The 12,856-nt window shown below is 46.6% G+C and overlaps 1 protein-coding gene across 1 annotated transcript in view; it reads left to right on the top strand.

Moving 5' to 3' along the window:
- Positions 1–12,856, top strand: part of GPAT2 (glycerol-3-phosphate acyltransferase 2, mitochondrial) — an 86,540-nt gene that overhangs the window by 52,123 nt on the left and 21,561 nt on the right. Inside the window, exons 8-11 of the mRNA XM_088671431.1 lie at positions 721–820; positions 8,134–8,343; positions 9,995–10,105; positions 10,237–10,322. Coding sequence (XP_088527557.1) covers positions 721–820; positions 8,134–8,343; positions 9,995–10,105; positions 10,237–10,322 — 507 coding nt within the window. The remainder of the gene's footprint in view (positions 1–720; positions 821–8,133; positions 8,344–9,994; positions 10,106–10,236; positions 10,323–12,856) is intronic.

Genomic DNA, 12,856 nt, shown 5'->3' with positions numbered 1-12,856 from the left:
CCACCCCACCACCAATCTATTAATAACATTAGAAAATTGGGGGGGGGAAATCTGCATGAAGTTATGCTTTATTCTGTTCCTCTAAAAAGGCCCTGCAAACTTATTTAAAACATATACATGTTCTTATTTTCACACATTTTTTTCTTCATAATGCAGAGTATTAAAGCTGCTGTCATATTTTTCAGGTCACATCCTCACCATACGTTTAAAGCACCCTTATACCACATTAACAATCATGGCTTCCCCTAAAGAATGCTAGGAACTGCAGTTTATTAATGGTGCTGGGGGGCTTCTCCTCACAACTCTCAGCATACTTAAACTATGGTTCCCAGGATGGGGGAAGTGGTAAAAAAAGTGCTTTGAATGTAGATGTGACCAAAGCTTATTTCCACAGCTAAAATTTTGTTTGCATTCTTTTAAAAAAAGAAAAGAAAAAGATGACTGTGGCTGACAGGATTATAATAAAAATTTATTATTTATACTCCGCCCATCTGTCTGGGTTTCCCTAGCCACTCTGGGTGGCTTCCAACAGAATTAATGATGGTGACGACGACGACGACGACGACAACAACAACAACACTATAAAATATCAGACATTAAAAACTTCCCTAAACATTCTAAGTTGCATCCCACAGACCAAATCCTGCTCCTACACAGGAGGATGTGTGTTGGACCCAGGGTTATAATAAACCAGCCCTGCTCTTGTTCCTCTTTGTTCAGAACCCTGCTGGCACTCCTAGGAGGGGTATTCCTGCCGCAAGGAGTGGAACAGGCCCGGGACAGTGAGCAAGGAGTCCTCTCCAGAGCTGTTTTGGCTTCAGTAAGTTTAGTGTTTGATCTTTGGAAGGAAGGGAAGTTCTGATTGCTATGGGCTGTGAGCACTGGGGGGGAGGGCGTTGGTGCTGAGGGGGGGAGGAGGAGGAGGAGGAGGAGGAAGAGACTTGGCTGAGAGTTTTGAAGTCACTTCTAAGAACACTTGACCAACAGCCACTTACAGTAATGTGGCAATTTGTCATATTGGATTTACTTTCTCATGGGCTCCACAACAGCATTTCATCTTGTGAATGACCAGATGATGTTTCCTCACATTCTGGCTTTGAAGCTTGGCTACATATTTCCATATCAAAAGTGGCCATGTATGGCTGAGGCAACCCAGTCAGGTGGGTGGCATATAAATAATAACTACAACAACTATTAGTATTATTATATGAGCCAAGCTAAATGTGATGTAGGAGATGCCATCGTGGCTCTCCTGGTATGCTTGAATACCTCCTCTTTGCTTGAATAGCAGCTTGGAGAGTTCAGGGATTTTAACAAGGGAACTGGAAAACTGCTAGTTGACGCTCCATATCGAGAAACGTCCAGCTCTTTCTCCCTTGAGTCCCTGTATGCCAAAGCCTTGCTGTGGACATGTAGTAGTGGGAGACATTCCTTAGGGTGTTCCAAACTAATCAGCCAATCTCCAGGGTATGAATTACAAAAGGCTTGATTTTTAATAAATGAGGAAGGAAGGTTGAGTGACACAGAGTGCAAGACAAAATAAACGCACAGAGGAAACTAGCTAACTAGCCTAGCAAGCTATGTTTTCCACATAAGTGCCAGAATTGCATTAAGTCTTCAATATGCTTGCCAGAAGACAAAAGTAGCAGAATGCATCCCATCTTTATTTTGGGTGATGTGAAGGGTGGATAATATGCAGCCCAGAGGGACCCAGCTACTGGAGGGTAACATGGAACAGTAGGTGTGAACATCGGGTAGTATTTTGAACACTTGCGAGATGGGCAGTCAGGGTGCTTAGGGCAGATTTTCGGGAGGGAGGTGGGGGGCAGTTTCTTACTGCTGTACTAGATGTTTGTTGAGCATCTAAGCCTCACCTTTGTGTGTGCAGGTTCCTTGGGTTTCAGTACTGCCTTCTGGTGCTGATATTAGCTGGAGTTGGGGCAGAGGAGAGAGTAATCCCTTCCCCCCCCCCTCCCTGAAGCTACCGTAATTGCAACTTGGAAGGGGTCATTTAAATGGGGGTGGGGAAAGGGTATGTGTATTGGGGGGAGGTTTAAAGCCCTCCTTTAATGGTTGCATTTAACTAAAGGATGTGTAACACTGAAGATCGGAGATCTGATCTAGTTTACTCCTGAGGCAGACTCTGATGGTTCAGTACAGTATTCTGAATCTTCCCCAGAGACAGGCAGAGAAAGCTGGAGGTTTATCTCTGCTTATTTCTCCTTTTGCAGCCAATTGTCCCTAGGGGTTGGATCTGGGACAATGAGCTGCTAAAGCAGAGGAAGGCGGCCAGTGGTTCTGCTTCTCTATTTCCCTAGGATGCTCTCCAGCCTTCTCCGCTTGTCTCTGAGGGAGCTGTAGAATTTTCAGTGGTTAAGGCAGAATGCACCCATGCAGGAAGCCCTCGTTCAAGTAGGCCTGACACATGGAAAGCACTTAATGCATGTCCTGGCCCATTCGCTTGTTACTGTTGGAATGTCTGCAATCAGTGGTCCGTATTTGCGTGCGTGAGCATGCTGCTGTAATGCTAGCACTACAAATGAATGGGCATGTGGTTAAGTTTACAGTGGTACCTCTACTTACGAATTTAATGCGTTCCGAGCACACATTTGTAAGTCGAAAAAATTTGTAAGTCAAATCCCATAGGAATGCATTGGGAGAAAAAATTCGTAAATCAAAGCAACCCTATCTAAAAATTCGTAAGTAGAAAAAATCCTATCTAAACCACATCCAAGATGGCGGACTGAGCTCCATTTGTAAGTAGAAAAATTCGTAAGTAGAGTTATTTGTAAGTAGAGGTACCACTGTACTTTAAATGTGACCAGGCATGTCTGGGAATATCACACAGGTTCCTGTATCCTGTGTGGCCTAGGCTATTAAGAGCCTGGCTGAAATGTGACCACCCCATAATGAATGTAGCTAGGGTGTAGCCAGTCAATTGAGACAACTATGCTGGCTTTATAAGGATGTGGGTTGAGTGGATCCATTAAAACATTGGTATGTGCTGAATATTACATCTTAGGTCAAATGTTTAATGATTTGTAGAATGGTTTAATTCCATCTGCCTACAATGACCTTGCAGAATTTAGCTTTCATTATGGCCAGATTTGGGGGCCTTACTCAAGCAAATTGTGGTGTCTTAAGAACTCTGTGTGCCTTCAGTTTGCAGGCTTTTTTAATTGCTATGGTTAAATAGTTTCTGTTCTGAAACCAGAACATCACAAATCTCGCCCACAGGCTGTTTCTCCAAAATGTATAGTTAAAAAGAGGGCTACCAGAGGAACTTTGAAGTGTATAGATGCAGAGCTGCAAACTCACCCCCCCCCCCCGGAATATGATATGGGGACAATCCTGATGCTGTGACTATGAATTCCTGGCTGAGCTATCGAAGGTTAGCTGCAGATGAAATAGGTAGTCCTCTCTCGAGAATAAAAAAGGATACTAGTACTGTTGAATGAATTCCCACTGATTGGAAGCGGGGTTTTTTTAAAAAATGAAATTGGGTACCTGGACAAGTGAAAGCGACAGCACAGAGCCTTAAAGGAATTCAGGCTAAAACCGATGTAATGGAACATAGCTGGTTGGCATTCAAAGCAGAATAATAAACAGCTGATGAACTCTTTTGAGTAATTTGATATTCTGCTACAAGAAACAAGGCACAATGACTCTTGGTTATAGTTTTGAAAGTATGTTTAATGCTGATTAACATCTACTGGTACATACCACCTTGACAAAAAAAGGGGCCTTACATCTGATCTGGCTAATTATAGACCAATTAGTTTGCTACCTGTAATTAGAAAATTAAATGTGAAGCATCTTTATAATAAGCTAATTGATTGGATAACTGATGAAGCTATTCTTGCCAAAGAGCAAGCAGGATTTAGACAAGGCAGATCCACTGTAGACCATTGCTTTGTACTAGCCCATTTTATATATAAGTATGTTAAGAAACCAGGTTAAGAAGCCAAGTTGAACTCTTCCAGTATAGATAAAAGAGTATTGTTCTTGATTAAATGTCTATATAAAAACACTGTGCTGGTAGTGTGCTGCTCTACAAATGCTCACAGAATCCATACCAGTGACAAAGGGAGTTAAGCAAGGTTATATCCTAGCTCCCGCACTGTTTAATTTATATGTAAATGATATTGTCCAGAGTTTAACATCCCCAGAGTATCATGCCCCTAAATTGGCCACAAAAGCCACCTCTATATTATTATACACAGATGATGCAGTACTTCTATCTTAAACAAAAGTGGGCCTAAAAAGATGGATGAGGGCATTCTCAGGATACTGCCAAAGATGACAGCCGGCTGTGAATTACAAGAAAACTGAAGTCATTGTGTTTTCAAGAAACTATAGGGCCCATAGATGGTATATGGATAATTGGTTGCTCAAACAAGTTAAAGTCTTTAAATACCTCCGCCTTATTTTTCAGTCAACAGGGTCATGGGGAACACATCAGAAATATGCAAAGGGAAAAGCATCTCAAAGCACCAAAATTCTGACACGCTTCTTCCATACAAAAGGTGGCAATCAGCACTTGAAGTTTTTTAAGCTAAACCCCTCGCACAATTATTATATGGGGCTCAGATTTGGAGAGACCTTGGAGCTACAGAAGCTGTTCAATCTAAGTTCCTAAGGCAATTCCCCCCCCCCCCCCGTTCCATCCTGTTTTCCAAATGTTTCATTGTTCTTGGAGGCTACTCTTCTCTCTGTTGAATTACAGAGTTGGTGTAGGTTAGGACATTCAATTATTGGCTTCGGCTAAATTTAAACCCCAACAATCTACTACAATTAGTATCACAAGATTGTCATGAGAGCGCTTGGACTAAAATTATCAACCAAAAGCTTTAATTTTCTGGTTTATCACCACAACAGTTATTAACACTGGGCTTCAGTAAAGCAAATAATTTAATTAGACAGAGCCTATATGTTACTGAGTGACAGAATAATTTGGCCACGATAAGGAAATTTTGTCCATGGTATGATTATTTTCCACCTAGTCAATTTGACACATTGGCATCCCATTTGGAAAATTTAACAATTCCAAAATACAGATGCGCTTTCACTTATGTAAGAAGACTAAATATGCTGCCTTCAGCTGTACTTGAGGGTCAATTAAAAAAAAATCACTGGAAAACGGTTATGTCCCTGTGGAGATGGCAGTATTAGCTTGAACTGTTCATAAAGATTTGAGGAGTGAGGTTATTACCCCTCTACTACTACCCATACCAGTCACTCAACCATTGCTACTGTGTCCTTTCTTCTAGCTAGCAGATCAAGGTGATCAGGTGACAGTAAAAACTGCAAATTTTTTAGCAGGGGCAATTACAATAAGATCTATTATTTGATTGTTGATGGAAACCTCCAGAATGTGTTTTGTATAGATAGGTTTTTACCTCTATCTTCAGTACATTTTATTTTATTGCTATGGCTAGTGGCTGATGCAAATAAAGATTCTTCAAATGATGTACAGTATTATGCTTCATTAGGGCTGAAATGAGATTTGGTGAATTTGAATCTCTGCTGTGGGTGGGTGGGTGGGTGAGCCAGTTTTTCTTTGCTCATGTTTGCCTGGTGAGGGAACACAGAATAGTCTTTAGTGTCTACGAGACTACGGATATTCATGCATGGTCTCCTCAGAAAAGCACAAAAGACAATTTGATCTTTTCGTTCAATGGGGAAGCAGGTTTAAAAACCTGCACAGCTTGCTTCCTCAGCCAGAAAGTGACAATTGCATTTGCAAATTGTCGTTATAATTTCCTCCTCTGCCAGACAACTTTGAGGAAAGCACAAACATCGCTTCCCACTCCCATGTGGATGTTGGTGCTTCCATGTGGCAACAGGCTCATCTGTTACATTAATGGTGGATCAGCTGAACCCCTGGATTGTGTGTTCATGTCATGGGCTCTGAACTGCTTTGATGTTTTTGAAATGGGTGTTTTTCTTATTTGCTTGGCATGAAGACTTATTTGGAGCATAAGGTCAGGCAGATGGCCCATCTAATTGAGGGCTCATCTCCAAATGGTGAGTGTTGAGGTCAGTGCTTTTTTCCAAGAAAAGTAGGTGCTGGAACACACCATGCAGTTGTTACAGCAAGTCACTGGGCGACTTGCAACAGCCCAGAACAGATGCTGGTACCCCTGGTTCTGGTGCAAGTCAAAGAAATGTGCCTCCGCCTCCGCCCCTCTCTTAGATTCAGGTGGATGATTAGGGCATCTTGGAAGGGGCCTCATTCAAATGCCTGTGGCTGCAATGGTAGAGGCCTGGCTGGAAAGCTTAAAGCCCACCACCACTACATGGGAGGCTAGGTGTGGCTAGGAGCTAGGTGGAGTCGTAGTTCTTTAAAAAAAAAAAGTGTGGACTCACACATGCTCACTCACATCTTCCACTTTGACTTGAAATGTTCATTTTGGACTTCTTAGAAGTAGGTAGAGGCAAAAAGTGGGTGTGGGGAGCACTGGCCCACAATGGCGCCCACCTGAGAGGTGCTGAAACTGCTCTGGCACACTCTGACTGAAAAGCACTGTTTTGAGATGCCCTCAGGAAGCTCACAAGCAGAGCAAGATGGAGATAGCTCTGTCCTGATGCTTGCCCCAGCTGCTAACAATTAGAAGTATACTGGAGATTTAGCTGTTGCAGTGGCTGTCGCCATGTTTAAGTCATGCAGGGGGCGTTGTATTGTCAGGCTGAACCTTCTGCCAGTTTGTTGTGTGTTTTTAGTAGCTCTTAAATTCTTCTTTGGCGATCACTCGTAGCCAAAGCCATGTCTTCCATGAACACGATCTTAACAGTGTGTCTGTAAGTGACTGTGGAGGCCAATTCTGGACCCGCACATCCTTCCACAGTGGGGACATACAATAGGTTTCCGGGCGGGAGTAGATCACAATGAGGATTTGCTAAATGTGCCTCCCCCTCTTAGCTCATTTCTCCCTTCAATCCTGAGTTTGTGCTTCTTCAAAATCCATGATGCCTTTGGTAAATCTCCAATTGGAGCGCTCACAGGCCAGTGTTTCCCTGTTGTCGGTGTTTATACTATATTTTTAAAGATTTGCCTTGAGAGTGTCTTTAAACCTCTTTTGTTGTCCACTGGCATTACGCTTTCCATTCTTAAGTTAGGAATAGAGAAGTTGCTTTGGAAGACGATAATCAGGCATCCGAACAACATGACCAGTCCAACAAAGTTGATGTTGATAAATAATTGCTTCAACACAGGTGATCTTTGCTTCCTCCCAATACACTGGCATTAGTTCGCCTGTCTTCCCAAGTGATATGTAATTTTTTTTGGAGACACTGTTGATGGAATCTTTTGAGGAGTTGGAGGTGGTGTTTGTAAGTGATCCATGTTTCACAAGCATACAGTAAAGTTGGTAGTACAATAGCTTTGTAAACAAACATTTTGGTTTCCCTGCAAATGTTCTCAAACATTCTGTGCTTCAGTCAGGAGAAAGCTGCACTCGCAGAGCTCAGGTGATGCTGCATTTCAGCAACAATGTCGGCCCTTGTAGGAAAAATGATATTGCAGTAGAGAGATAATATTTCTCAGTTTATTCAACAGACTTGTATGATGTCATTCTCCTGCTTTTTCATTGTCTCCCTCCACCAATACCCCAAGTGAAAAAGTCGCATCTGCTCTAGCCTGGACTTTGCAGCCTTTATAACTTACGAAAATTGAGAGAATACACAGAATTACTTCTGCAATTTTTATTATCCTGTATGTTTTTAGGATTTTGCTGGTCATGGGGGAGAGTGAAGAGCTATGAAGAGTACTGACACCCTACCCCTACCCACTGGAAATCTTATTGCACACTCTCTCTCTAGCATCTGATATTTTGGCAGATGTTGCCCACACAGTTTCAATAATATATTCGCAAGCGTAAGGGCTTTTTTTTTTTACAGGAAAGTTCTATCCTCAGAGAGCTGAATTTTGTGTCCAATACCACTTGCCGTGCAATTTTTGCATGCCAATGGAATTTTATTTATACTGTATTTAAAGTATATATTCATCAAAAATTGATTTTGTTCTGACACGCATCATCAACTAAAATTTATCAGTAAACATGTTTCTATTAATTTAGGGCTTAATTGAGATCAGGGATTTCTCTCCCCCCCCCCCCCGCTCTGCCTCCACAGTATGTTGAGGAAGTTCTCCAGAGCAGACAGCCACTTCTGATGTTCCTGGAAGAGGCCTTCGCTGGTGCACCTCAGGTCTCCGCCTCCAGCAGGGAGTGGCTGAGCTTGGTCTTCAGTGCGTTCCATTCAGGCACTGTCCCTGACGTCATGATTGTGCCCGTTGGAATCTCCTACGATGTGGCTCCTGACTCTGGTTACAGGGGGAAAGTGGTAAGAACTGCTGTGGTTGGGTCTGGAGGAGCTGAGAATCCATACTTGAGAGTGGCTGGGGCAACCCAGTCAGATGGGCAGGGTAATCCTCCTCCTCCTCCTCCTCCTCCTCCTCCTCCTCCTCCTCCTCCTCCTCCTCCTCCTCCTTTACAGTGAACCAGTGGGACCTGCAGCAAAATATTCCATGTGGACTACTCCTGTTTGGGGTGCATGTAAGCACGCCACTCAGTCCCTCTTGTTTTTGTTTTGTACTATTGTACTATTGTATTATTCTTCAGGTCTGCTGATTCTGCCCCTTACCCCGTTCTGTGTGTTTGGTACCATTTTGGCTACAAAAGTATCAGCACTTGAAGAATGAGTTTGCTGTTATATCCCATGCCCACTGAGCCATGCTCAGTCATCATTGATGGGGGAGGTGTGTGGAGTCACTGGTGCCCAATCCCTGCTACATAAAAGTACTGGATTTCTCCATTTATTTCTAAGGGTACTTCTCATGTCTGTTCATTCCTGTGAACCAGGACCATGAGATGGTTCTCTCTCTCTCCTTTGTGTATCTGCATCTCTCTCCTTTTCCAGACCTGCCTGCTTTCTCTTAGTATGGGCAACTTGTCACTGAGGGAGACCACTTTTAAGAAATGTCCCCATCAGTGCCTGGAGCTACCCAGTTACCTCTTGCCAAGGAAGGGAATATTGAGGAGGAGCTGATAGTTGTTACAATCTTCCGAGTGGGCCTTTTAAAATACTTCTCCAAGCACTTTGTCTATATCTTCTGGCAGCAAAATTGGAAATTAACACAGCCAAATTGAACTGGAAGGTGCTCTGGATATATCTGTGGAACAAGCTGTCATCCAGCATGAAGTGACTTTGAGTGATTTCATCTTTGAAGTGCTTCAGAGATGGGTCAAGATGGGCCTCTTATATTTTGCAATGGGACAAGTTGAAGGAGAATCACTTGAGAAGCTCTGCTGAATGGTGGTGTGAGGAAACAGTTGTAGTGGAGAAGTCAGATTTCTTTGCCACCATCACTGCCTCAAAGTAGGATCAATATTGCGCTCTTCCTGTGTTCACTTTAGACTCATAGGAAATGCCTCATACCAAGTCAGGCCATTTGTCTACACAGATTGAAGATCTGGAGACCCATAGCCAGACAGGAGTATTGCCCAGGCCTTCCTGGAGTTAGATTTGGGGTCTTCATTCAAATCATATGCTCTACCACTGAGCTACAGCCACCCACATATTAAGTTTTCCACCACTGGGATACAAATTGTCTTCCAAGCTGCTTCCTGTGCCTTTCAGGAGGGAGAATCAAAATGTTGAATGCTTCCCTACTGTATATATTGAGAGAGAGAGAGAGAGAGAGAGAGAGAGAGAGAGAGAGAGAGAGAGAGAGAGAGAGAGGGAGAATATATACACACACACACACACCCTGAACGTATATAATATTGCTGCAAGTAGAAAACTAGTATAGCAGGGAGTCAAGTAGTCTGGAACCTCTCTCCTTACTTGCACAGTCTTTGTTTTACTTAAGGAGTATTAAAAATAATTGATCACACACCTGAAGGTGCATACAGAACTCTACTCCTTTATGATTCTGCTGCATATGTTAACCAAGTCTGAATTAATATTTTTAACATTTGTTCTGTTTTCCCAGAGCCCCACCCAGACCCTTAGCCTCTGGACATCCCTGTGGACCATCTGCAGAGCTGCTTGTAGAGGACTGGGCTGTGTCCGGGTTGATTTTGCTCAGCCCTTCTCTTTGCAGGTAGACCCCCGTTACATTTGACCCAGACTTGTGGGAATAAGAAAGAGAATTGCTGGGGAGTGACAAATCTTCCCAAGCCTCTGGTGGAATGGGTGGCATTTCAATTGGCTTCTGTTCCTTTTTCTGCCTAGGAGTATGTAGCAAACAGCCTCTTCAGGCAGAGCAGTTCTGGAAAGTGTCTGGAGGAACTCCTCTTACCAGAAATACTTGGAAAACGGTAACTCAGCTCTGGAGTAGGCTAGGCCTGCGAAGTGTCATCAAGGTGTGGCAAAAGCTTGACTCTCAATGTCACTTGTAAGACAAGTGGAAATCTTTTGAGCAGTGGCGGTAGTGGGGTGTCTGAGCGAAGTCAATAGCATGCACTGTTCCATGTCATCATGTGCCGTCTGTGCCTCAGCACATGTGTCCCATTACTGAGAAGGTTGAGCTGACTTTAATATGGATCCTGAAGAGATTGAAGGTCATGTGGCAAAATACACAGAGGAGAATAAAGCGGTCCCTAAGGAGAAGGAAATTGGTGGGAATTTGGGGCAGGGCTGGGGGCTGTCTTACCATGGGATGAGTTGGCAAACAAGAAATCCAAAAAAGCCCACACAGTCAGCAAACTGCTTGAAAATCCAAATTAGGAGACATAGAAAGCCCTTGTGGGGGGTCCTTCCAATTGAGTCCACCTAAATATAGTGTTGGGACGTGGGTGGCGCTGTGGTCTAAACCACAGAGCCTAGGGCTTGCCGGTCAGAAGGTCGGCAGTTCGAATCCCCGTGACGGGGTGAGCTCCCATTGTTCAGTCCCAGCTCCTGCCAACCTACGTGTTTCCCCTATTTTAAGACGTAGTCATTTTATAAGACGTAGCAGGATTTTTACACTTTTGCGGAATTAAGCCATACCCCGAAAATAAGCCATACCCCGAGCCAGCGGAACCCAGCATGCCGGCCACGGCAGGAAAAGGAGGGCTGCTGGGTTGGTGCCCGGAACTGGCTACTGCTGCTGCTGCAGCAGCGCCGCTTAGAATGAGACCGCCGAGCGCCCCAGCAGCGAGACCGACGAAGCGCCCAGCAACACAGCACGGAGCGCCCCAAGCCACAGCAACAGGAGGAGGAGGATTCAAAGTGCTATAGAGCACCGCTGGGTCCCGGAGACTCAGGGCACTCCGCGCGGCGCTGCAGGGCACCGACCCGACAAGCCGCCTCCTCTTTCTCCGCGGCTCGGCACCTTGAACTGGTTGCTGCTGTTGCTGCTGCTGAAGCGCCGTGCAGCTCTCTATCCGTCCTCGCCCTCAACTGCTAATTTCTCCCTCACACACAGGCGGGGGGGGGGGAGAAGCAGGAGGAGGCACAAGCACCGTGCGCTCGGCCCTCTTTCGGCGTCGCCAGACGAGCCGCGCTGGGAGCCTCCCCACTCTTCCCAGAACTTTTTTCCACTCGGGCAGAGCGCCCGGACGGGGAAACCCCTCGGCGTCGGGAGCCCTGCTGGCCCCTTCCGCGCCGCCGGAATGTTGTGGAGCCGCATGGCCCGAAGCAGAGCAGCGGCAGGTGACAAGCGGCGGCAGGAGCCGCGCCGCCGAAATGTTCTGGGGCCGCATGGCCCAAGGCAGAGTGGCGGTAGGAGGCAGCGGGAAGTAAAGGGCAGAGCCGGGCAAAAGAGCTCGACACTTGCGTGTTGGTTTGCCCTGGTTCCCACAGACCCCTTCCCGTCAGGAAAATGGCAGCGGCAACCGTGGCAGTGGCGGCGTTAACGGCGCCAGGAGGAGGAGGCGGGTGCAGTCCGAGGCAAGGCGCTGCTCCGCTCTCCGCCTGGCTCAGCTCATTTTTGCGGGCGGCTTGTGTGAGTGGATTTCTAGTGTCTGGGTCGGCGCGCCTGAAAGGCAAGGAGGAGCCAAGGAGGGAGAAAGCAGGGCGGGAGACGGGAGGCCCGCGGCCCCTTCCGCGCCACCGGGGCGACAGGCGGCGGCGGGAGCGCTGCTGGCCCCTTCTGCGCCGCCGGACTGCATGGCGAGGAGGCCTGCCGCCCCAGCGCCCGGAACCGGTGGCTGCAGAGCAGAGCGCTCCGCAGCGCCGGACACTCAGAGCGCCCAGCAGCGCTGGGAGGAGCGCCGAGCCAGCGGCCTGGCCCCTTCCTGCCTGCCACCCCACCGCCCGGAACTGGCAAGGAGGAGGGGAAAGGGGCACCTGGGAAGGAGTCGGGAGGGCCCTTGCTGCATGAGCCATGGGCACGCGGCTCCTTCCAAGCACAGTGAACGCCGTGCCTAGCTTTGAGCAAGAGGCATGAAATGGACGCAGCGACGAGGGTGATGGCTGCGCGGGCGGTGGCCGCGTCACGTCTCCTGGCAGCCGTGGGGGCTCTCGGTGCTGCCTTGCCCGGGCCCCGCATTCCCCGGAGGCCTTCCGCCTCGCCAAGCTCGGCCGGCCTCATGCGGTGGGTGGAAGGCGCGCGGGTGGCCTGTCTAAGGCCGGGCGGGATCCCTCAGCCCTGCTCATCTTTATGCATTTATTTCGCGAAACACCCCCCCCCCCAAAAAAATCAGCAGGAACCTTGGAGCGGTTGGCGGGGGGGGGGATGGGAGAAAGATTTAAAAAACCAAGACAAAGGTATCACCTCTTCCTGGCCCGGCCAAGGAGGCCTGCCGCCCCACTGCCCGGAACCATAGGTACCATAAAAATATAATAAAAATAGGACATCCCCTGAAAATAAGACACCGTGTGTTTTTTTGAGGAAAAAAAGTTATAAGACGGTGTCTTAAAAAAGGGGAAA

This window comes from Zootoca vivipara, chromosome 6 (assembly GCF_965207765.1).
Source record: "Zootoca vivipara chromosome 6, rZooViv2.hap1.1, whole genome shotgun sequence".
In the NCBI taxonomy this organism is placed as follows: domain Eukaryota; kingdom Metazoa; phylum Chordata; class Lepidosauria; order Squamata; family Lacertidae; genus Zootoca; species Zootoca vivipara.
The sequence above is the reverse complement of the archived record's forward strand: the minus strand, read 5'-3'. Positions and strand labels throughout refer to the sequence as shown.